The sequence below is a fragment of the Gymnodraco acuticeps genome, unplaced genomic scaffold (genome assembly GCF_902827175.1).
Source record: "Gymnodraco acuticeps unplaced genomic scaffold, fGymAcu1.1, whole genome shotgun sequence".
Classification (NCBI taxonomy): Eukaryota; Metazoa; Chordata; class Actinopteri; order Perciformes; family Bathydraconidae; genus Gymnodraco; species Gymnodraco acuticeps.
Window position 1 is genome coordinate 320,236 of NW_022990964.1, and position 25,887 is coordinate 346,122.

The window sequence follows — 25,887 nt, forward strand, 5'->3', positions numbered from 1 at the left end:
CTTCAATCGCGTGATTCGCGCCGCGTCCACCGCTTCATGCGCGCCGTCGGAGCGAATTCGCGTCCGTCTGCGTCTCTGCATTGACTTTACATGTAATCGTGCCACCCCCAAAAATCGCATTGCGTCCGGTGTGAAGAGTGTAGAAAAATCTATACAATACATGTATTTACTTTTGAACACAGTATATCTGAAATTAAAGGATATAACATTCTTTAGGGCAAATCTCAATCAGTGATGCCGTCATTTAAAGTTACGATGTTTTCTCAGTTCCAGCTGTTTGTATGCTGTGGAAGGGACTATCTTTCTTCTTAACGGAAGCAATACGACCCTTTTTAAGTCAATAAAATCATATCAATTAATATTGGTAGTCAAGTCATAAAATGATTTAGTATGTGTAAATAGCGGAATAATGTGCAGCGAGGCGGTCATTCGCGTCAGGCTCCATTATCGCCCTGTCAGGTTTTTTTTTTTTCAATAATGACCGCCTCGCTGCACATTATCCCTTACGCAAAAACACATTATATCCTTAAGCTGCAGCAAATACAGGCCTGCTGCTGAAGTGCTCTTGAGCAAAACTCCACACAAGTCATTAGTTGTTTTGACTTTGTACATTTCACCTTTAGGGGACCTTCATGGAGTGCCAACCGGACCTCAGCATCTCTCACCGTTTCCACCGCGCCTGCGCCTCCATGCTGAAAGGTCAAAGCTTCTGTCCGCACTGCGGAGAGGAGGCCAGCAAGGCCAAGGAGGTGACCATCGCCAAGGCCGACACCACCTCCACAGTCCCCCCCGCACTCACACACGGCCCTGCAACACCCGGGGCCCCCGAGGGCCGAGCAGACACCACCACTGGCAGGTGAAGAACCACATGATGATCAACAGGTGTATGATGCTCATGTTGGGAGACTTGGTAACCTATTAGTGAATAAACATAAACAATGTGAAGGCAGCCGATTTCACTTTTTGTTTCCTCTACAGAGGATTTTTAAAGAGAAATGTTAACATTTTAAAGGTGTACAATAATGAATACCAAAGTAAGGCTTTACAAATGAATTTGAATCCTTTATAATGCTGACATTCAAATTCTTAATCAACATTTTAGATGCTGTCCAGCCTTGTTTTGCATGTCAGTTAACAGCTACACTATGTGATCAGATACTATTTATAGACTGGTCTGTTTCCAACTCATGTGATCCAAACTATTCCAAAAACTTCAGAGCTTTGATTTGTCCAAAGTAATAAGAAAATAGAAGAACATGTTTTTATCCAACAAAATATTTCTTTAATCCTTATTTGTTGATACTAAGCATTTCCAAAACAACTATTTCACTGTGTTTAAAAAACGGCTTGCCACACACAAAAGAAAGTATTATTATAACATTCATAGCACTGCTAAAATACTTTTCCATTTTCTTCTCCAGCTCCTCTCGTCTGGCCGTGGGTTCTGAGGTCAGTGGCCGTGCCGACAGCTCGCTTCCCGCTCGTTTCTCACACGCCCTCGAATCCCTGGCTGTTCCCAGCGCAGCGCAGGGCGAAGCGCTGCAGGAGGGGACCATGCTGCCCCCTACAGTCCAGCAGGGGGCTCCCAGAGAGACTCTGGAGAGTATCCTCGTGGCTCTAGATACAGAGAAGTAAGCTCCACCTTCAGAGTGTCTTTCTGTTTTATCAGGCTGAGAACAAGCCTGTGAGGTAAACATAAAGAAACACTCACTTATTTTTTCTTCTTCATCTTTTCCTCAGGCCTAAGAAGCTGCGTTTTCACCCCAAACAACTATACCTCTCAGCCAAACAGGGAGAACTCAAGAAGGTGTTGCATATGTTGGGTATGTTAACCCCGCCTGTTCCTCATTATAGTCTCCATTTGGTGTTGTGCTTCTTTTAAATGCATCTACTGTTTGTTTTCATCCATATCATTTTAATGAAGATGTTTCCTTCTCCATTTACCTTCCAGTGGACGGTATCGACCCAAACTTTAAGATGGAGTCTCAGAACAAGCGCACCCCGCTCCACGCTGCAGCGGAGGGAGGCTTCAAAGACATCTGCCACATGCTCGTACAGGTCAGACTCTCTTACTGATAATCATTCAGCCCTGCCATAGATAGATGATAGATCCTAATGTCACATTTTAAAATGAAACACGTCACTTCAGGCCGGAGCGAACCTGGACATGTGTGATGAAGATCAGCGGACGCCACTGATGGAGGCCTGTGAGAACAACTTCATAGAGGTGGTGCAGTACCTGCTGAGAGCCGGAGCCAGCGCCACTCACAAGGTACACCTGCAGATAGTTTTCTACATACTCTAATTTCCCCTCCTCGACTCCTTTCCTCGACTCCTATCCTCGATACTTAGTCCCGCCCACAGGAGATGCGAGCTGAGGACTGAGGAGGGGAACCGAGGAGAGAGGAGGGGAAGCAGCAGGCGGTTAGAGAAATGAGAACTCCTCTCCTCTCAGCGGTCATTTTAAAGAGACGTCCATTAATGATGACAGGAGGCACAGCAGCCCTCTGTCTGATGGACAGATGTGTTCATGACCACTTATATATTTACTAGGGCTGTCAAGTTAACGCGTTGTGTATTTTATTATGTGAAGCACTAAATGGTCTTAGAAAAATATCAACTCTTTGTTTGTAGTTATCTACTAAACTAAAGCAAATAAAGAGAGTAGGCCTGTTATACTCAGTGATATATATTATACACACTGCTCTGCTTTCTGCACGGACCTCACAGCTGTTCTCACTGTAAACATCGCATCGCAATGAAAGCAGTGACTAAAATAATATCCAGGCGATGCATGCATAGCTGTCATTGGCTGAGATAACTCCTGCCGTGTGTAACGCCTCCACTGTTCCCGGAAATGCATCCGTGGAGGACCCATCAGTGTCTCCTCGGTTATAGCTCCTCCAGAGAGCCTCCTCGACGCTCGGTCTTCGATGTGCATTTAGAGAAATGAGATGTCCTTCAACATGGCGCGCTGAAATCCATTTCCGGGTCACTACCGGAGGACCGAGGAGTCGAGAAGGGGAAATTAGAGTATTGAGAAACCTCTCTGGTGTATTTGACCGTCTGATTGTTTTGGTAGCTGTTGGACTGGTGCTCTAACTTTATACTTTTTGTCCAAATTAAATTAAAAAAATTAAATTTATTTAAGTGGTTTCTTGCTAAATATATAAATTATTTCGTCATATCCATATACCAACGGTGACCAAGGGCCTTTTCTGTTAGGGCCCCCACCTCTCTGAGGATATTAGACTGGAAAGCTTTGTATCCTATTTTAAACCCCTACTAAAAAACACATTCAATTAGTGTGTTATTCACAGGGTTTGAGGGCTGAGTATCCACATAAAACCTATTTATATATATTTTTAAAGCATTTTCTCGTATTTTATTATTTGGATTGTTATTTAGTTTTTATTTATTTTATAAAAAATATTCTCTTGTACTTTTTGTCATATGCATTAAATACATTTTAAACAGTTGGTTGTCTGGCGTGTTTATCAGGTACAGCACTTTGTTTTGAAAAGTATTCTACAAATAAAGATTAAATATTTGTATAACTTGTATCTTGAGACTTGAGGAACTGTAAATAATTGGCTTCTCTGCTGCTCTCAGGATGTTGAAGGGTTCACATGTTTCCACCTAGCGGCAAAGTCTGGTCATTACAACATCGTTGAGTACCTTCTGAACACCGGAGTGATCAACATCAACTGTCAGGTTGGTACCATTTCACATTTCCCTTTCAACCCTCTTTGATACACTCAGGATTTCATTCAATATATTTTTGGGTTGATGACGTCATAACATATAACAGACATTTGGCGCTTCAATCAAAAACCTCAATAGAAGCTTTGAAGCTACAAAAGACATTTGGTACAGCCCTACGAAAAAGTTTCACGTCTTCTCAAAGATGAGCTTTGTTGATGTGAAATCACTATTAGGAGTCGGATTCAACTTCATTTCACACACTATCCGAACAATGAGCTCTTAGGAAGGATCTCCAATTGGAAATAACACGTAAGAAAAAGGAATACACAAATATTTTGACTAGAGGGTTTCAGTATTTTCTATACACTGTAGGCTTCCCTTCAAATGCACTTGTTCAAGTAAACGAGATGTCAACACCTGTTAAATTATTCAAATCAAGTTTTATTTATATAGCACATTTATAAACAATTTTTGGTCGAGCCAAAGTGCTGTACATATGATAAAAATAGCCTACAGTAGAGACACTTTACAGCTAATACAACAGCACAGATTGTTCAGAATATCAGGATGAGAAAAACGACACCCTCTATCCTTAGACCCTCACATCGTACAAGGAAAAACTTCCAGAGAAAACCCACAGTTTAAAGGGAAAATGGGAGAAACCTCAGGGAGAGCAACAGAGGAGGGATCCCTCTCCCAGGACGGACAGACGTGCAATAGATGCCGTGTGTAAATCAAAGAGATAATACATTTTACAGCATATAGACCGAATGTTAGGAAATGCATGTGTCTGTAATAAGAAGATGAATCCACGAGGATGTCAGCTACAACACAGTACAGAAACAAATGACTTTTGTCATATAGGTGTGTTTCAGATTCACTCAGCTGATCAGTGATCAGTCAGCTGAGCTTGTCTTATTCTCCTCAGGATGATGGAGGTTGGACAGCCATGATCTGGGCGACAGAGTATAAGCACGCGGACCAGGTGAAGCTGCTGCTGTGCAAAGGCGCCGACATCAGCATCAGGGACAAGGTTGGCTAATGAGCACTCTGTGTTTCACATGCGTTACAGAAGAAAGAATGGTCTCTAATGGTGTTAATGGGTTTTTTTGTCTAGGAGGAGAACATCTGCCTGCACTGGGCAGCGTTCTCCGGCAGCGTGGAGATCGCCGAGCTGCTCCTGAACGCTCGCTGTGACCTGCAGGTCGTCAACATCCACGGAGACTCTCCTCTGCACATCGCTGCTCGGGAGAACCGCTTAGAATGTGTCACGTGAGTTAATGTCTTTAGAAAATAGAACAAATGTTAGTTTTGTGTACCTGTAGTTTAAAACAAGAGGATTGCTTCAAACTGAAAAATAAGAGCCCGTGTCCACATATCACATTTTTCCGAGCGCCAGCATCTATTTTCATTTGGTTCCAATGAGGAGTTGGCGAATGCTGTTGAATGTGGTCGCCTCGAGAAAAAGTGCTTCACCTGGGGTCATGTTGCTGCTTTGAGTTTGACTTTATTACAATATCAGAATAGCGCCAAAGCTAATTTGTACAAAGGTTGAATGCAAGCTTCTGCCGCTAGGTTGTAATGGTTAAAAAACAATGTCAAACAAACAGAAAGGGTGCAATGCTTGTCATACAAAAACTGTGATATGTTGTCAAGATACCACTATCACAGAAACAATAACCAATTGTCTTTTTCATGGATGAATCGTGGGAGAAAGCTCTCCCCAGCATCATTCTGCCAAAAAGTCGCTATGTGGACACGCGCCCTAAATATGTGTTTCCAAATGGTTGATCAGATTGTGCTCTCCTCAGGCTGTTCCTGACTCACGGAGCAGATGTGTTTCTGAAGAACCGCGAGGGAGAAACTCCTCCAGACTGCTGCAGCAACAACTCCAAAGCCTGGGCCGCGCTGCAGGCCAACCGGAAGGAGAGGGACTCCAAGAGCAGCACGCTCCACCGAGCGCAGGAGAAAGTGCTTCAGAGGTTAGAATTATTCTGTGGAGATAGGAGTGGGTATATGGCGTTGGATACAGGTTGAAAGAAAGGATGCTATCAAGTGTTCTAGGCTTATTAGGTGGTCAAAACATAACCTTTTGACCCCAGCATTTTTGTTACTGCCCCTGTATCAGATATGCTTGACATTGACTTCTTAACACGTGGCCTTTTGTGGTCATTCATTATTTTATGATTCCTATGATGTTCTAATGTTTTGTCAAGCACTTTGTGACTATGTCTGTGAAAAGCGCTTGATAACAAAATGTTGCCTTCTTACTCTTATTATCGTCTGCTCTGTTTACAGTGACATAGCTCTGGGACAGGAGAGAATTCCCCTCCCGTGTGTCAACTCTGTGGACAGTGAGCCTCACCCAGACGACTACAAATACATCCCCGAAAACTGCGTCACCTCGCCCATGAACATCGACCGTAACATAACGCACCTACAGGTCAGTAAGAAACCGCACCACCAGATATTTGAAACAAAGAGGCTTTTATGCCCTCTGTGATCGGCAGAGTGAAATGACCAGTATTATTTTCTCTCTTTCCGGTGGATAACAGTACTGTGTTTGTAAAGAAGACTGTTCAACGAGTATCTGCATGTGTGGACAGCTCAGCCTGCGCTGCTGGTACGACAAGGTGAGAACAGACACGTCTGCATCTGAACGCCAAGCAGTCTCAGGGCTTTTTGTATCATCCTGTCACTTTTTACTCACTGTTGACTCGCTTTGCATTATACACCTATGGAAATAGCACATTAATGGCTAGAAGTAGGAACTATTCCATGTTTTGATTACAGTGTAACAAATATATAATGCCTTAAAAAGGAAGAAATGCAAGTGGAAGTTCTTTGATAATTTATTTTAGAAAAATTGGACAAAAAACATTTCCAGTTCCCCGAAACACTGTCTCCACATACAATTTAAAAGAAAGACATGGTGGGGGGGGGGGAACTTAAACTTAAAATCTGCCACTAAAATGTTGTCATGACACTGTTGGTTTGTTTTTTACGCAATCTGGTTACTGCATTCTGTCGAAATGTGAAATTAAATGTAGAAATACAGTGATTAAGATAACATTTTTGTATTTAAGCTCAAATGTGGTGGTTTTTCCTGAAAGAAGCGTTTCATACACATAATTTGTTCAAGGACCGTCAAGACTCTGACAATACTTTAGTTTTTCACGTTTTTTGACTCTGAGAAATGGTGTAATTTCAGCAGCTTTAAAAGAAAACATGTATTTTACAACTTGACAGTGTGTTGTGGTGGTCATAGGGTTATGTACAAGCAGCACCAGACCAAAAGCGTGTGAGTTTTTAATTCTTCTTTTGTTGTCGTGTTCAGAAGGGTCGTCTGCTCCCTGAGTTCTGCCGGGAGGAGCCTCCTCTCATCTTTGAGTGTAACCACGCCTGCTCCTGCTGGAGGACCTGCAAGAACCGCGTCGTGCAAAATGGAATCAGGTACTTCATGGGTCCACAAATAACAATACAAATAAAACTTAATGCAGCAGAGAATTGATTTAGCCCATTAGTCATTTACTTATTTTATTTATATATACCTAACTGGTCTATAGTGTATATATTATACTGTCTATGTACCTCTATGTGTATTCAATATTTATACCACTGTCTATAGTGTTTATACCCATTAATTGTGTTTAAAACTTCTGTAGTTCTAGAACTATTAAAGCATTTTGTTGTAACTACATTTTTCTTTTTTTGTGAGGTGTGAAAAGTTAAATATCTGTTTATAAAGCTGTAACATAAAGTTGTTGTGTATCTTCCAGGACCAGGCTGCAGCTCTTCAGGACCAGTAAGAAGGGCTGGGGTGTGCGTGCGCTACATGACATACCACAGGGGACCTTTGTATGCGAGTAAGTCCCACTTACTAATACAAACAAGGTTTCTTTTCTACGCCTTTTATACATCAACATGTGTCCCCTCTTCTTCATGTCTCTTCTACATCAACATGTGTCCCCTCTTCTTCATGTCTCTTCTACATCAACATGTGTCCCCTCTTCTTCATGTCTCTTCTACATCAACATGTGTCCCCTCTTCTTCATGTCTCTTCTACATCAACATGTGTCCCCTCTTCTTCATGTCTCTTCTACATCAACATGTGTCCCCTCTTCTTCATGTCTCTTCTACATCAACATGTGTCCCCTCTTCTACATCAACATGTGTTATCTCTTCTTCATGTCTCTTCTACATCAACATGTGTCCCCTCTTCTTCATGTCTTTTCTACATCAACATGTGTCCCCTCTTCTTCATGTCTCTTCTACATCAAACATGTGTCCCCCTCTTCTTCATGTCTCTTCTACATCAACATGTGTCCCCTCTACTTCATGTCTCTTCTACATCACATGTGTTCTCCTCTTACTTCATGTCTCTTCTACATCAACATGTGTCCCCTCTTCTTCAATGTCTCTTCTACATCAACATGTGTCCCCTCTTCTTCAGGTCTCTTCTACATCAACATGTGTCCCCTCTTCTTCATGTCTCTTCTACATCAACATGTGTCCCCTCTTCTTCATGTCTCTCTTCTACATCAACATGTGTCCCCTCTTCTTCATGTCTCTTCTACATCAACATGTGTCCCCTCTTCTTCAGGTCTCTTCTACATCAACATGTTCCCCTCTTCTTCATGTCTCTTCTACATCAACATGTGTCCCCTCTTCTTCATGTCTCTTCTACATCAACATGTGTCCCCTCTTCTTCATGTCTCTTCTACATCAACATGTGTCCCCTCTTCTTCATGTCTCTTCTACATCAACATGTGTCCCCTCTTCTTCATGTCTCTTCTACATCAACATGTGTCCCCTCTACTTCATGTCTCTTCTACATCAACATGTGTTATCTCTTCTTCATGTCTCGTCTACATCAACATGTGTCCCCTCTTCTTCATGTCTCTTCTACATCAACATGTGTCCCCTCTTCTTCATGTCTCTTCTACATCAACATGTGTCCCCTCTTCTTCATGTCTCTTCTACATCAACATGTGTCCCCTTCTTCTCATGTCTCTTCTACATCAACATGTGTCCCATCTTCTTCATGTCTCTTCTACATCAACATGTGTCCCCTCTTCTACATCAACATGTGTCCCCTCTTCTTCATGTCTCTTCTACATCAACATGTGTCCCCTCTTCTTCATGTCTTTTCTACATCAACATGTGTCCCCCCTCTTCTTCATGTCTCTTCTACATCAACATGTGTCCCCTCTTCTTCATGTCTCTTCTACATCAACATGGTTCCCCTCTTCTTCATGTCTCTTCTACATCAACATGTGTCCCCTCTACTTCATGTCTCTTCTACATCAACATGTGTCTCCTCTTCTTCATGTCTCTTCTACATCAACATGTGTCCCCTCTTCTTCATGTCTCTTTCTACATCAACATGTGTCCCCTCTTCTTCATGTCCTCTTCTACATCAACATGTGTCCCCTCTTCTTCATGTCTCTTCTACATCAACATGTGTCCTCCCTCTTCTTCATGTCTCTTCTACATCAACATGTGTCCCCTCTTCTTCATGTCTCTTCTACATCAACATGTGTCCCCTTCATGTCTCTTCTATCAACATGTGCCCTCTTCTACATCAACATGTGTCCCCTCTTCTTCATGTCTCTTCTACATCAACATGTGTCCCCCTCTTCTTCATGTCTTTTCTACATCACATGTGATCCCTCTTTCTTCAGGTCTCTTCTACATCAACATGTGTCCCCTCTTCTTCATGTCTCTTCTACATCAACATGTGTCCCCTCTTCTTCATGTCTCTTCTACATCAACATGTGTCTCCTCTTCTTCATGTCTCTTCTACATCAACATGTGTCCCCTCTTCTTCATGTCTTTTCTACATCAACATGTGTCCCCTCTTCTTCATGTCTCTTCTACATCAACATGTGTCCCCTCTTCTTCATGTCTCTTCTACATCAACATGTGTCCCCTCTTCTTATGTCTCTTCTACATCAACATTGTTCCCCTCTTCTTCATGTCTCTTCTACAATCAACATGTGTCCCCTCGTCTTCATGTCTTCTACATCAACATGTGTCCCCTCTTCTTCATGTCTCTTAAACATCAACATGTGTCCCCTCTTCTTCATGTCTCTTCTACATCAACATGTGTCCCCTCTTCTTCATGTCTCTTCTACATCAACATGTGTCCCCATCTTCTTCATGTCTCTTCTACATCACATGTGTCCCCTCTTCTTCATGTCTCTTCTACATCAACATGTGTTATCCTCTTCTTCATGTCTCGTCTACATCAACATGTGGTCCCCATCTTCTTCATGTCTCTTCTACATCAACATGTGTCCCCTCTTCTTCATGTCTCTTCTACATCAACATGTGTCCCCTCTTCTTCATGTCTCTTCTACATCAACATGTGTCCCCTCTTCTTCATGTCTCTTCTACATCAACATGTGTCCCCTCTTCTTCATGTCTCTTCTACATCAACATGTGTCCCCTCTTCTACATCAACATGTGTCCCCTCTTCTTCATGTCTCTTCTACATCAACATGTGTCCCCTCTTCTTCATGTCTTTTCTACATCAACATGTGTCCCCTCTTCTTCATGTCTCTTCTACATCAACATGTGTCCCCTCTTCTTCATGTCTCTTCTACATCAACAATGTGTCCCCTCTTCTTCATGTCTCCTTCTACATCAACATGTGTCCCCTCTTCTTCATGTCTCTTCTACATCAAACATGTGTCCCCTCTTCTTCATGTCTCTTCTACATCAACATGTGTCCCCTCTTCTTCATGTCTCTTCTACATCACATGTGTCCCCTCTCTTCAAATGTCTCTTAAACATCACATGTGTCCCCTATTCTCATGTCTCTTCTACATCAACATTTGTCCCCTCTTCTTCAAGTCTCTTCTACATCAACATGTGTCCCCTCTTCTTCATTGTCTCTTCTACATCAACATGTGTCCCTCTTCTTCATGTCCTCTCTACATCAACATGTGTCCCCTCTTCTCATGTCTCTTCTACATCAACATGTGTTATCTCTTCTTCATGTCCTCGTCTACATCAACATGTGTCCCCTCTTCTTCATGTCTCTTCTACATACAACATGTGTCCCCTCTCTTCATGTCTCTTCTACATCAACTGTGTCCCCTTTCTTCATGTCTCTTCTACATCAACAATTGTGTCCCCTCTTCTTCTCATGTCTCTTCTACATCAACATGTGTCCCCTCTTCTTCATGTCTCTCTTCTACTCAACATGTGTCCCCTCTTCTACATCAACATGTGTCCCCTCTTCTTCATGTCTCTTCTACATCAACATGTGTCCCCTCTTCTTCATGTCTTTTCTACATCAACATGTGTCCCCTCTTCTTCATGTCTCTTCTACATCAACATGTGTCCCCTCTTCTTCATGTCTCTTCTACATCAACATGTGTCCCCTCTTCTTCATGTCCCTTCTACATCAACATGTGTCCCCTCTTCTTCATGTCTCTTCTACATCAACATGTGTCTCCTCTCTTCATGTCTCTTCTACATCAACATGTGTCCCCTCTTCTTCATGTCTTTTCTACATCAACATGTGTCCCCTCTTCTTCATGTCTCTTCTACATCAACATGTGTCCCCTCTTCTACATCAACATGTGTCCCCTCTTCTTCATGTCTCTTCTACATCAACATGTGTCCCCTCTCTCATGTCTTTTCTACATCAACATGTGTCCCCTCTTCTTCATGTCTCTTCTACATCAACATGTGTCCCCTCTTCTTCATGTCTCTTCTACATCAACATGTGTCCCCTCTTCTTCATGTCTCTTCTACATCAACATGTGTCCCCTCTTCTTCATGTCTCTTCTACATCAACATGTGTCTCCTCTTCTTCATGTCTCTTCTACATCAACATGTGTCCCTCTCTTCTTCATGTCTTTTTCTACATCAACATGTGTCCCCTCTTCTTCATGTCTCTTCTACATCAACATGTGTCCCCTCTTCTTCATGTCTCTTCTACATCAAACATGTGTCCCCTCTTCTTCATGTCTCTTCTACATCAACATGTGTCCCCTCTTCTTCATGTCCTCTTCTACATCAACATGTGTCCCCTCTTCTTCATGTCTCTTCTACATCAACATGTGTTTCCCTCTTCTTCATGTCTCTTCTACATCACATGTGTCCCCTCTTCTTCATGTCCTCTTCTACATCAACATGTGTCCCCTCTTCTTCATGTCTCTTCTACATCAACATGTGTCCCCTCTTCTTCATGTCTCTTCTACTATCAACATGTGTCCCCTCTTCTTCATGTCTCTTCTACATCAACATGTGTCCCCTCTTCTTCATGTCTCTTCTACATCACATGTGTCCCCTCTTCTTCATGTCCTCTTATACATCAACATGTGTCCCCTCTTCTTCATGTCTCTTCTATATCAACATGTGTCCCCCTCTTCTTCATGTCTCTTCTACATCAACATGTGTTCTCCTCTTCTTCATGTCTCTTTACATCAACATGTGTCCCTCTTCTTCATGTCTCTTCTACATCAACATGTGTCCCCTCTTCTTCATGTCTCTTCTACATCAACACGTGTCCCCTCTTCTTCATGTCTCTTCTACAATCAACACGTGTCCCCTCTTCTTCATGTCCTTCTACATCAAACACGTGTGCCCCTCTTCTTCATGTCTCTCTACAATCAACATGTGACCCCTCTTCTTCATGTCTCTTCTACATCAACATGTGTCCCTTCTTCTTCATGTCTCATTCTACATCAACATGTGTCCCCCCTCCTTCTTCATGGTCTCTCCTCTAACATCACCATGTGCCCCCCCTCTTCTTCATGTCTCGTCTACATCAACATGTGTCCCCTCTTCTTCATGTCTCTTCTACATCAACATGTGACCCCTCTTCTTCATGTCTCTTCTACATCAACATGTGTCCCCTCTTCTTCATGTCTCTTCTACATCAACATGTGTCCCCTCTTCTTCATGTCTCTTCTACATCAACATGTGTCCCCTCTTCTTCATGTCTCTTCTACATCAACATGTGTCTCCTCTTCTTCATGTCTCTTCTACATCAACATGTGTCCCCTCTTATTCATGTCTCTTCTACATCAACATGTGTCCCCTCTTCTTCATGTCTCTTCTACATCAACATGTGTCCCCTCTTCTTCAAGTCTCTTCTACATCAACATGTGTCCCCTCTTCTTCATGTCTCTTCTACATCAACATGTGTCCCCTCTTCTTCATGTCTCTTCTACATCAACATGTGACCCCTCTTCTTCATGTCTCTTCTACATCAACATGTGTCCCCCTCTTCTTCATGTCTCTTCTACATCAACATGTGTCCCCTCTTCTTCATGTCTCTTCTACATCAACATGTGTCCCCTCTTCTTCATGTCTCTTCTACATCAACATGTGTCCCCTCTTCTCATGTCTCTTCCTCTTCTACATCAACATGTGTCCCCTCTTCTTCATGTCTCTTCTACATCAACATGTGTCTCCTCTTCTTCATGTCTCTTCTACATCAACATGTGTCCCCTCTTATTCATGTCTCTTCTACATCAACATGTGTCCCCTCTTCTTCATGTCTCTTCTACATCAACATGTGTCCCCTCTTCTTCAAGTCTCTTCTACATCAACATGTGTCCCCTCTTCTTCATGTCTCTTCTACATCAACATGTGTCCCCTCTTCTTCATGTCTCTTCTACATCAACATGTGACCCCTCTTCTTCATGTCTCTTCTACATCAACATGTGTCCCCTCTTCTTCATGTCTCTTCTACATCAACATGTGTCCCCTCTTCTTCATGTCTCTTCTACATCAACATGTGTCCCCTCTTCTTCATGTCTCTTCTACATCAACATGTGTCCCCTCTTCTTCATGTCTCTTCTACATCAACATGTGTCCCCTTCTGAAAGTTTCAGGAAAAAAGATTCCCTCTCTTTTTGTCCTGATCCATTTATATACAAACCTGTCTGAAAATGAGCTGATCAGATTTTGGCCACTTTATGATGTCATAACAATGTTTTGAATTGTGTGACCATTAGCCAATCACCAACCAAGGTAACCCCCCCCCTTATCACCTGAATCTCCTCCTAGAGCACCATTGAGTTCTTTTTAACCAAATCTCTCTCAGAGGGGCGTGGGGAGGGGCTCCTTATTTTCATCTGAAGTAACAGACAGAGAATCAGCACTTTTGAAACAGGGCTGAAACAGAGAGGATTATGGGTAATGCTGCAATGATCTGTTTGGTGTTTGGAGCCAAACACTTCAGAGACATGTTTGTATATATCTGAGACCTGTAATATATTGATGAAAAACAGTATGATAGGGACCTTTTAAAAAACAAAAACAAAAAAAAAACCCTGCTACTCTCACACATGCAGTTTGGATCTCTTGCCACATGGTATCAGCTCAGAGTTTAACGGTGTGCTTTTTCACGTTCTGAAGTGCTGTCGATGTCACGGAGGTGTTTCCCTGATGTGCCTGTCACTATCCTGCTAATGTGTTGAAACTATATGACAGCTTTTTTATTTATTTCTAAAATCACTACTATTCAGTTCTGCGACAGCTGTCGGGAGAAACAAGTTCTTAATCTAAATATTGTGGGTTTAATTGAATGTTATCATAGTCCAGTCAGTGTGCTGGACTTGTTCTTTTTTTTAACTAGATGTGTTGGCAACAGAAGGAGAGCAAGTTAATAAATCAAATCAACTTTATTTAGAGAAAACAAATAGTCATCAGTAGGATATACAATCTGGCAGCAAACACACAGTTATTACAGAGCAATAAAGGCCTTTTGTTTTGTGTTCTCTGTGTAAGGTACAACAAACCCATATTTCTCAATGCTTATGAAACAAAATAGAGGCATCAGAACAGAATAATCAAGCTCATTGGATACATTTTTGACTTGACAAATTGCATGTGATCGTATAATATATGTTGGTTGATACCAGGCAGTTACTTTGGGATTATAACATGTGTTTTCTATTATCTAAATGGAGTCATCCACTCGGTGTTGAATTGCTTTACCAGCGGGGGATGTGAAGTCTTTGAAGCTCAGTATCTCAGAGCTGCAGTCCTCCCAAATAAAACCTTATAATTCCCCACTCATGAGGAGTTGGCGTGTCATAAACAGCATTAGATGAAAAGCTCTCAGTGATGTCTGCTGACGGGTCACCTGCTTTTGAACAGGTACGTGGGGGAGATCATCTCCGAGGCAGAGGCCGAGATGAGGCAGAACGACACGTACCTGTTCAGCCTGGACGATAAGGTAAAGCACCCTAACCCCATCACCTCTTTACTTCTCCTTTCAGCCGTCACGTTGTTTCAGTTTGAGTCTCCTATTTATCTCCCTCACAGCCACAAGATCAATACTGCATCGACGCTCGTTTCTATGGCAACATCAGCCGCTTCCTCAATCACATGTGCGAGCCCAACCTGTTCGCCTGCCGAGTTTTCACGAAGCACCAGGACCTCCGTTTCCCACACATTGCCTTCTTCGCCAGTGAGAACATCAAGGCTGGAGAGGAGCTGGGGTAACACTTCATTTTTTATTTTGACGATTTTAATGCATTATAGGATGAATTCTTGATGCCCAAGTTGATGGAAAATGATAGTGTCCAGAACTCTGTTAAGTGTTTGAATTTACACAGTTACAATATTAAACTGAAAACTGTAACAGCGTAGACGTAGTGGTATTGAAAATAAGAATCCTGGTGAAATCTTTACCGTTCTAAAAGCCATCCAGTGTATCAGCTTTAGTAACATGAGACAACCTGATTTGTTATTAGGGCACTTGTAGGTTGAGTTGGGTCATTTCTTAAGTTTACTTCCGCCCTGATAGAGTGGTTCAGGAATGAGTCCTACAACCCAGAAATGAGTTACCATTTTTACGTGTTTTGGTTTAATGCCTGTTATAAGATATGTGGTTAACACAAATGTACGACATGCAAGTAACCTGCAAATAAAAGTCTTGGAAGAAAAATAATCACTTTCTCATCCGCTCTCTCTTCAGATTTAACTATGGCGACCACTTCTGGGAAGTAAAGAGCAAGCTGTTCAGCTGTGAGTGCAGCTCTGCCAAGTGCAAGTTCTCGTCGGCGGCCCTGGCGTCGCTGCAGGCGGACAGCACACCAGAGGAGCAGCAGCCCAGCGCTCTGCCCGACACCAGCTCCTCCAACACCCCCTCCTAAAGCCCCCCCCCCCCCCCCACACACTACACGTACCCACGACTGACGGACACATCCTCTTTGAACTTTTATCAGTCGACTTGTACTGTCTCTCTACTTCTGATTGAAACCGTGGACCTTTGCGAGAACACGTTAAACGTTGTCACACACAACCAGACGCACAATCAAAACCTGAAGGAACTTCCTGCTCCTTTATTTGGTCACAGGAACAGCAGGGGGCAGCAAATGTCACAGCGACAATAAAACAGTCTTTACAGAACTTTACTCGGAGGGAGAACCGTGCATTTTGACTTTTTTTTAAGATGATTGAAATTGTTAAAAGGCTTTTCTTATTGAGTTAAGATCAAGGGACTTTGGGTGGGGGGTACAATTGCCTGTTGCAGAGACGACCTCAGCATACAGCTGGGCTTTTTTTGACCGTTGCGGTCGTTTATCATGAACCATTCCAGCAAGATAACTGATAAATATTTAATTTTGTTGCCACTTCTTTGTGTCACTTCATCTTTGTTGCAGTGTTTGAACAGAAACGTCCGACATTTGCCACCATAATTAATTATGAGTTAAGAAATAATTTGGAAAGCAAAAGACATGGTGCAAAGTAGTGGACATTTTGTATCTGCGGTCGTTAGTCTGAATAAATTGGCTGTCCTTTTTCATTAAGCATGTTTAAGGGGATCTTAACGTGTCGTAGGAATTTATAAAACTGAAATGGAGGGTTTAAAAAACAAAGGAAAATGGTGCTGACAAAGGTTTTTACTTTTGTTTTAATTTGTATTACCCTCGTGAACATAGTTTGTAAGATAAGAGAACGTTTTACATTTTTTATGTTTAATTTTAACTCCACTTTTCTAAGCGTAGTAACTGTAGTTAGGCTATTTTTAATTTAGTTTCATGATTTTGCAGACCGAAGCGAACCCGTCTTTTTAAATGTTGTTAGTAAAGCAGTGACTGTTGTGCAAAGTCTTGAAAGGAATAAATAAATGAAAAAAAAAGCTATAAAAATGCACTTCATAACTTTCTGTTACATATTTCTGGACCGTGAATCATCCATCTTAATGGTTGTATCTTTTTCAATAAATTTACTACTAATGCATTTATTCTGATATGCTTCACTTGTAGTTTCTTGAGCCTGTTTGCTACAATGTTACCTCAAAATATGTTTTCAAATTTTTTATATCACATTTTTCTCTTTCTCCAACTGTAATTTTGCAGATTTCCTTCAGATCCACTGCTTTTCAGCTCCTTATCCTGTCAAACACATCCTCAGCCCGACCCGGCAGCTGCTCCGTTTGACAGACTGCGCTAAAATGTTGGATCTGCTGACACTTCCCACACATAGGGAGCTTTAATGAGTATATATTAAAGCTTTTAGTTTGATAGTAGAGTGGTAGTAAATACTGCAGCAGAAATACTCCATTACGGGTCAAATCATGGATTCACAATTATTTTGAGATAACTTTCCCTTCTCTTGCGTTTCGTGTCAAAAGTGACCGAGTGACTTTGTTTTTGATCATACATATTGTGTTTTTCATCCAATTGCCTCAAGACCTTATGTTATCCTCCACACTAGGCCTCTGAACATATACAATTGATGATCACCACTTGCATTGATTTTTTTGTGATTTATCCAACAGTGAAACACCCATGATGTTTTCGGTCAGAATTGACCGCCATAGGAAATGACACACACACACACACACACTCTCTCTCCTTGTGCTTATGTCCCCCCACACCTTCCAGACAACAATGTACTCTAAGTTACGGGGACCTCTCACTTTCTCGCGCTGTATGATACAATGTTTCATACCTTCTCACAGGTGCGAGCTCTGTGCCCCTCGAGAAAGAAAACCCTCTCGCTTTCTCGCAGTAAATACCCCTCCCTTACTGTCTCTGATGCAATTATATTTGTGCCTTGCTCACATTTGACTCATTGACACAATGAGTAGGCAACCGATTAGGCAATTTTCTGTCAGAGAGGCTCTGGACAAATGTTTTGAACCCGATGAAGAGGAGATTGAACCAGAAATAGAGGACGATGTCTCAGAAATGGAAGACAACAGCGATCCAGACTATGAGCCTGATCAACAGTCAACAGACCAGGAAGAGGCCCCTGAGGAAGAGGCCCCTGAGGGAGAGGAGCCCTGAATATTTATTTTTCTCAAAATGTTCATTGAGGAAAACAGTATCAGTGTCTTATTTTATATTCATCACAGTGAATTCAGTGAATGCTGAACTTGATGGGCCCACCGGTGGGTCCGGACCATATACTGTAGTTGAAAGTACACAATGAAACACTGACTTGCTTGTATCAAATCAATACATCCATACACCATTGGAATGGGAAGAATCTCAGCTACAACACTAACTAAAGCATCTCCAGTAAATACAGCCTACATGGCAAGCATTTTTATAATGTACAGTAACTTACTGCTAAATTATAACATGAAATTCACCCCTGGAATCATTCTGTCTGTCACCCCTTGATTATACTTGCTTTGACTGTTCAAATGAGATGTCAACCATCAAAATTGGATAAGGGGTTCCAGAGATATCACTGTGCAAAACACACAGTATGGGAAGGGGGACCTAACGCAAGAGAAGTGTTAACATGTGTTTGCATAAGTTTAAGAAATAAAAACGCTATGAAGGTTCTTCTTGGTAAAGCTACTCTAAACCAAATGTTCTTACTCATGCCTCTTCCATAAGGAGGGGTGTGCAAAATGTGCTTGATTGACAGCCCCCATCACTCTTTAGTTGCACCTTTTATGGTGGAATAAATTATGACGTAAAGTGTGTTTGCAATGCAAAGTCAGTTACATTTGTGAATGAAAGAACTACTTGGTAAATACTAGATTAGCGTTAACGAGAGTGGGTTTATTTTATATCCGTCCCAAATTACATTTGTTCTTCCATCCAATGGGAATGGGGCAGATGATTGAAATAATTAGCCTGTCAAATCATTACAAATGATGGCAAATAACCGTAACTTACAGTAAGAGATTTATAGGAGAGCTTATGAACTGTAGAAAACATTTAACACTAGAATATTTGTTCATTTTTAATTTGCCTTAAAAAAAATGTTATTGGAATTATGATAAACAATTTGTATGTAATTATAGTGACTCCGTAGGGTACGGCTGAGGCTGTGTGATAAATTAAATAGCACTGCACAAAATCCCATTGCAATCTATCCTGTTTTGGTTTGAAATGTTTGTCTAGACCAAAGTGATGTCTCTTCTGACAATGCCATTGCTATTGCAGTTGTATCAGTGCTTGAAAAACGAACATATTACATATTACAAAATACTCATCTGCAAAGTCACCTGTAGGTTGAAAAGCTGTTGAAAAGTAAAAGGTAGTCATTTCGTCGAAAGCTAACGTAGAGAAAGTCTCAAAATAGAAATGTATACATTCATTTCCCATTGTACTAATTTCAGTAAACATAGGTCCTTCCCACCTCTGCAATTAAACTCTTAAAGTTATAAAAACATGAATTCAGCTGCTGTTGTCCATCTCCCAGTGGATTTGGATTCATAATGTCCCCTCCAGCAGCAATATGAAAGAAAGCCCGGCAGGAAGTCAGTTTCTGTAACATCTGCAGGCCTTTTAGGTCTCATAAACTGCCCGATGATTGCTCCCTTCCTGGTAACCAGGGCGGACAGCGAAAAACAGAGCCGATAATTGAATCAGTGAAATTTCTCCTTGAGCATGGAAGACGCTCGGTCTGATAACGAGGTTCTTAACTGGCAGGACAGGAAGCAGCCCTTTTCCGCATTCCAGGGTGGGAGAAACTTTTATTTTTGTCTTTGGTGCCCCTGCCCTGGTGCCTCCTGCAGACATACATGTACCGTGTATAGGGGTCAAAGAGTTGATTTATTCCACTCTTCAGTTGGATGTACCTCAGTAACCCTGGAGAGCAGTTATGAAGAGAAGTCTTCCTCACAACTCGAGATGGGCAGAGAGACGGTCAACTGTGGTTTATGGTACGTTTATTCTACTTCTAACCACCTACGATTGTATTTGTGGTAAGACTTTATATTAAGGTACACTTATTCACCATCAATTAGTTGTTAATGAACATATTAGAGACAAACTACTAGCTTATTTTTTATGAAAAATACTTCACTTTAAAATAGGGAACATATTCTAATCTTAGTTAGAAACACACTTTTTTTGTGTTATTTTGACACAATAAACACTTGTAGTTTCATGTCTTGTTACATAAGAATAGACCATATTTGTTTGGTGTTATTATGGGAGAATTATTATTCTTGTGGTACTGCTGCCTTATTTACCCCATATTGAGCATATTAAGACCCAAACTCATGTACAACAACTTCCTTATTTACAATAAATAAGCACTAATAAGAGGATTATTAAGGAACAACTCTTAACTAATGGCCTATTACTTGTAGAATAAGGCATTAATACTTGTTTTATAATGACTAATAAAGAGCCAATATACTGCTAATATGCATATTTAATTAACAACTAGTTGATGGTGAATATATACCTTAATATAAAGTGTTACTGCATTTGTTTACATGTCTTTATTGTATGAACAACCATTATATTAGGGTTGTTAAACCTGAGTGGAGGCCTCTGGGTCAAACCAATGTGAATAACTGTGTTATACAGTTTGAAATGATACATCACAGAGTCTAATGATTCAGTTAATCTCAAAGGTTTTATTTGCTTTGTCTCATACACTGCCATCACAACTCAAACTCTCATAAGGTAACTGTCTCTGAGCTGACTAGCCTATTATTTCACTGTCCTGAGGGATTTATATAGAGTCATAAGCAGACAAAATAAATTGTGATTATATAAATAATATGCTTTATTAGTTTAACAAGGTACCTAACAAGGTAACAACAGAAACAGAAACAGTAAAAACAATGACATAACAAAAATATAAATACATGGCAACAGTATAAAAACAATTTCATTAGAGGAATTACAACTATGAAGAAAGGGGTGGATTTAAAAAGGTTTTGAGCGCAGTTTTGAAAAAGGACAAGAGGAGATGACAGGAATAGAAGAAATAAATTAAGACAATGTTAACACATCGACAGTGGTTTAAAGTCAATAAAAGCCTTTTTCACAGCAGACATTTTGACCTGTCATAGAAAATAAAAAGCACAGGTGTTACCAATTACATTAATCATGGCTCTGTTCCATTCAAGTGGGCCATAAGTTATTACAGTGTGACAGCGAACCAGGACCCTGAAAGTGAAAAAGCTAAATGGAATCCATCCATCAATTAATTAATAAATTACACCTGTGCTAACCTGTAACTGAACACAAATCTGTGACAAGTAGGCCTACTGGCTTTGCCCAATGGCTGAAACAAGATATGACTGAAATGCTTATTTTACTTGGAAAACCCAAACATAGGTGAGTAATATGCTTACTTAGAAGCAATTTAGAAGTACATAGGCTATGTCTTTGTTTGGGTATTGTACACCAACTTTGTGGAGGGCATCAGCGTCTTGATAACCGCTACATGGGAGCAGCTAACTGCTCCTCACACACGGCAGATTAAAACTCATATGTCCTTGTTTAAAATGTGTTAATACTTGTTGCCAAGAAGAGAATGAGTTATTTTATTTCGGAAAATAACTGAAACTGTACCAACAGCTAGCCTACATTTTCTGCATGACTGAGTTTTGGAACTTTCTATTTCTTTTTACTACGAGTCCTCCTACTTGTATTTTTTGCGACAAATGCTGACTTCCTAAAGTATTTTTTTGTTTAATTCCAGTTTGTTAAAGTGTGCATTATAAATCAGAAATGACATGTCTTCTGCTGAGTACTACATATCATTTATTTGAACCCCAGCGGTGCGCTCAGCCACGTTGGGCTCGTGGAGGATGCTCACCCTGGGGGCAGAGTACGAGGACACCTGGGCTGTGTCACCTGACCGGAGGGGCGTCCCCGGTCTCCAGCGGGCAGAGGGAGAGCCGGGGGCTGTGGAGGGAGAGGACCCCTGCTCTGGAGACCCGGAGGGCCCGGTGTGGAGAGCTGACACGGTGCAGAAGTATGACTCGGTGTTACACCTGGAGAACCAGAGCAGAGCGGGAAGAGGAGACGGTGTGCGTCAGATAGTCCGGAAGCACGAGACGCTGAACAGCACACCATGGCCTCGCGGGTGAGATTTATAAACATTTGAACTTGTACTTTTAAGCAGTGGTGGTAACAAGTAACTAAGTACATTTACTCAAGTACTGAACATAAGTACCATTTTGAGAGACTTGTACTTTACTTGAGTATTCTAAAGTTGTACTACTTTATACTTCTACTTCACTTCACAGGTAAAAAGTGTGCTTTTACTCCACTACATTTATTTGATATCTTTTGATAGTTTGCAGATTTGGAATAATGATATGCAGTATCAACACTTAAATAAGACTTTAGTTACAGCTGGATTAACATTCACAAGATACTCTGCAGTATACAAAGTGATTAAAACTAGCTGCACCTTTACCAGCTTTGATAACACTTTAATGATCAATCATTTTAATCAACATATATTATATTATTCTGAATGGGCCAATCTACAGAAATTATGACTTTTTACTTTTGGTAGGCTACATTAAGTAGCCTATATTTTGATGCTAATATATTTTGAATGCATGACTTTTACTTGTAACAGAGTATTCCTCTTATACTTTTACTTTTACAAGATCTGAGTACTTCTCCCACCTCTGCTTTGAAGCATGTAAAATGGGCAGATAGATAATAATAATAATAATGCTTAAAGATCAAGGAATAAGATTTAGTTGCCTCATTGCCTCATTGCAATACACTGTTTATGTGCTGTATTTGGCCTGCTTCAGGGCCTGAGACTATTCATATTATATTTGTATCAATCATAATTTTGAAATAATTAACACAACTGAAATAATAAAGGTATTTAAAACAGATTTGGACACAGGAAACCTCTTCAAGATTATTATCATAATGTGTTGGTGGTCAAAATTCTCTACCCCCTTTTTTGATTAAATTGACATCGACAAAAGTTGCCCCTCTTTGTCAAGTGAGTATTGGCGCCTCGTAAATAAGAAGATTGATCTTTGTGCTAATTGTATGCAATGTAAATGACTAGTTTTCTCACTATATGATATTTGCCAATATCACTGTCTGCCGATGCTGATTCTGTTTAATTAAGCGACCTTGGATCAGTATGAGACAATATCATACTCATCTTTCATACAAATAATTCAGATATTGTGATAATGACGATGATAAGTTTCAATGTTATTTACTGTGCTTCAAACATATTGGATTCCTGATAATCTATTTTTCTCATATGTTTACAGGATTTGCATAACCAACTGCAGTTCATGGATATTTGTTATTGGGAGGTTTATTTCCAAGGCAGCTTTATTATCTCCACATCAGTGTCTTCCTCAATATCAGCACAGGACAAGCAATAATACAGTGGCTCTTGTGTTATTTTTGCAACACATTAGCTGAACCACTAGATGGCTCCTCAGCCAGAGCGTTTGTTTCAGAGAGCTAAAGATATTCTGGCCAAAAGTATGTAGACCCCACGAACACTTCTGAGACCGAGTTCACCCATGGTGTCATTTTGAATCTTGAAACAAAATAACCTGGTAGCTTTAAATGGAAGAAACCAAGTGAGAATGTTTGATTTCACATTTGAATTAATTTCTAAATCTAATTTTGTAAAAGCAAAACTATCCTCTCCGGTAAACGCCACACCCATAACACACCAAATGCAATGAAGGTTTGTCTAAACAAGCTCTTATCTATATTAATAGTGGTCTTAATAATGGTCTTAATATTTGTGTGAGTCACTAGTCCCTATCAACAGAGCTTTTTTATTTACTTCCTTCCTATGATCAATAATTTTGTATTGATATATTCAGAAATATAATAGTTAAACACACACACATCACACTATGAATACTTTAAGTAAAACATATAAAAAGTAGACCAACTTATTTTTATTTTTTTAATATAATTGTTGCTTTGTAAATGCATACATGTATGGCATATATTTTGGCATGCATGGGTAAAGGGTTGCCACTTAGTCTTTCTACATGAAGGGTTTCAATGAGGTAATAGGAAAGGGGAACATATTTTGGTTTGGCTTTCTTTTTTTATTAGTTGGCTTTGAGTGACCCAAAACAGATAAAAGCTTATGTTAAAACAACACAAGGGTTAACAATATATACATATGTGAAAAGAAAACTGATGTTGAAACAATTGGTGTATATATATTTATTTACACAATATAATTGACCCAGAGGGAAATCGGTATCCGGTAGCTTATACAAATACACAGGAATAAAGAATGCAACTGTGAAGTAGTGAATAGAATATAATCATTTAATGTCATTATGTACAATGAAATAAATAAAAGCTTCTCCCTTTTGAAAGGCGCCATCAAAACAAAAACATCACAACATACAACAACAAATACACACAGCATATACTTATGTAAGAAATAAAGAATTAAGTGCAGTAATTATTTCCAGGGGTATAAAATGTAATAAATAATAATAGGTATGTATTTATAATAATGATATATATATATATATATATGTATATCTAGCCACCATCACTACTACAGAAAGCTGTCACAATAATATGTGCTAATAATGGAGGTATTGTTTTGCATTTATGTTGATTGAAGTAATTACAACTGTGTTAGACTAATTATCCCTAATTGAATAATTAACAACCTTTTGTATTCATAGCAGGAAGTGTATTCTTTCTATAGAGCTGTATACAAACAACTGTCATTCGTTCCTCACAACTTCCTGTCAAAAACATTCAGATCTTTGCTTTATGTTTTTATCTTCACACATTCTGCGATCACTTAGAAACCATAGATATCTTGTGATGCAATGCATGTCTTCTACTGTGCTGACATCACGTTTTTCCCTTGATGACGCTGAAGGAAGGATTGATAAACTCTTGTTCTGACCCTCAGGGCTTTAGTGATCCTCATCAGTTTCCCAGACTCTCTTGCGAGCAGCCAGCACACGGTGAGCGCGTCTGTGCGCTCCACTCACTGATAGGCTCGTGTTGGTCACATGCGCTCTTCCTTGTTCCACGGAGGACTTGCTTTATAGCCCTCAGCCCACATACAGCGAGCGATCAAACAGAAATCACAGGACTGCTCGTGTTGGATTGTCTTTTTAATGCTTTTAACTGTGGAAAATAAAAGGAATTCCAGTGTTTTTTTAATACTCACTGACACCTGATCGCTTCAACTGGTGTTTGGATGCTGACGCGATGCTGTCAGGGGTTTGGACAGAGACAGGGTGATGTGATTTCTGCGTGATTTTCTTTTATTTCTCAGAACACGGCCGCTATGGATGCAACAGCCTCAGCGAAGTGACTCCATATAGGCTACAGCTAAAGTGTTTTTATTGCTTTAAACTTTTCCATGTCCCCGAAGATGAGTGAATGGAAAGGATCCAGAGAACATGGTTTTCTATGAGACCACCCTATTTTTCCTTTCCCAAACGCAGCGCTTTCTGTACCCTCTGAGCTGTGCTTTGGATGAAGTGTGTTTGTTGTGATGCGTCTCCCCTCCATTTCCACTGACACCAGTTTGGATTTACCCTTTTGGATCTGTGCGTTTCCAGGATGCCTCGCTTCGCAGAAGATCTGCCCACCCGCTATGGAGGAGGCGCAGGCGGTGGAGGGAGAGGCGGACCGGGCGCCGGGAGAGGGGGAGCCCGGGGTGGCGGCGCTCCGGGCGGCCCGAGGGTGTACAAGCAGTCGATGGCCCAGAGAGCCCGGACAATGGCCATATACAACCCTAACCCAGTCAAACAAAACTGCTTCACTGTCAACCGCTCCCTCTTCATCTTCCGCGAGGACAACCTCATCAGGAAGTATGCAAAGCGAATAACAGAGTGGCCATATCCTTTCTGAGCACCGTGCGCACCGAGCAGGTGCATGTGTAACCCGGCTGTCCCTGCCTGGCAACCCCACACAGATGGTTAGAAAGCAGAAACACACCACCGCCCGCAGGCCTGTTTGTCAATCTGTTGTGTTGATTATATTCAGTGGA

The 25,887-nt window shown here is 40.9% G+C and overlaps 2 protein-coding genes across 4 annotated transcripts in view; both read left to right on the plus strand.

Moving 5' to 3' along the window:
* ehmt1b (euchromatic histone-lysine N-methyltransferase 1b) overlaps positions 1–16,933 on the plus strand; it is a 37,637-nt gene extending 20,704 nt beyond the window's left edge. For all 3 annotated transcript variants that reach the window (XM_034235195.1, XM_034235197.1, XM_034235196.1), the window contains exons 11-26: positions 624–856; positions 1,422–1,631; positions 1,741–1,823; positions 1,952–2,058; positions 2,150–2,272; positions 3,613–3,714; positions 4,634–4,738; positions 4,823–4,977; positions 5,517–5,687; positions 6,004–6,148; positions 6,261–6,338; positions 7,043–7,158; positions 7,485–7,571; positions 14,833–14,911; positions 15,001–15,176; positions 15,656–16,933. In XM_034235195.1, the coding sequence (XP_034091086.1) occupies positions 624–856; positions 1,422–1,631; positions 1,741–1,823; positions 1,952–2,058; positions 2,150–2,272; positions 3,613–3,714; positions 4,634–4,738; positions 4,823–4,977; positions 5,517–5,687; positions 6,004–6,148; positions 6,261–6,338; positions 7,043–7,158; positions 7,485–7,571; positions 14,833–14,911; positions 15,001–15,176; positions 15,656–15,833 (2,148 nt within the window). In that variant the 3' untranslated portion in view covers positions 15,834–16,933. The remainder of the gene's footprint in view (positions 1–623; positions 857–1,421; positions 1,632–1,740; positions 1,824–1,951; positions 2,059–2,149; positions 2,273–3,612; positions 3,715–4,633; positions 4,739–4,822; positions 4,978–5,516; positions 5,688–6,003; positions 6,149–6,260; positions 6,339–7,042; positions 7,159–7,484; positions 7,572–14,832; positions 14,912–15,000; positions 15,177–15,655) is intronic.
* A 2,740-nt stretch (positions 16,934–19,673) lies between these two features.
* Positions 19,674–25,887, plus strand: part of LOC117558797 (voltage-dependent N-type calcium channel subunit alpha-1B-like) — a gene marked incomplete at its 3' end in the record, with an annotated part of 86,669 nt that continues 80,455 nt past the window's right edge. Inside the window, exons 1-3 of the mRNA XM_034235191.1 lie at positions 19,674–19,813; positions 21,672–21,981; positions 25,457–25,735. Of these exons, the coding sequence (XP_034091082.1) occupies positions 19,753–19,813; positions 21,672–21,981; positions 25,457–25,735 (650 nt within the window). The remainder of the gene's footprint in view (positions 19,814–21,671; positions 21,982–25,456; positions 25,736–25,887) is intronic.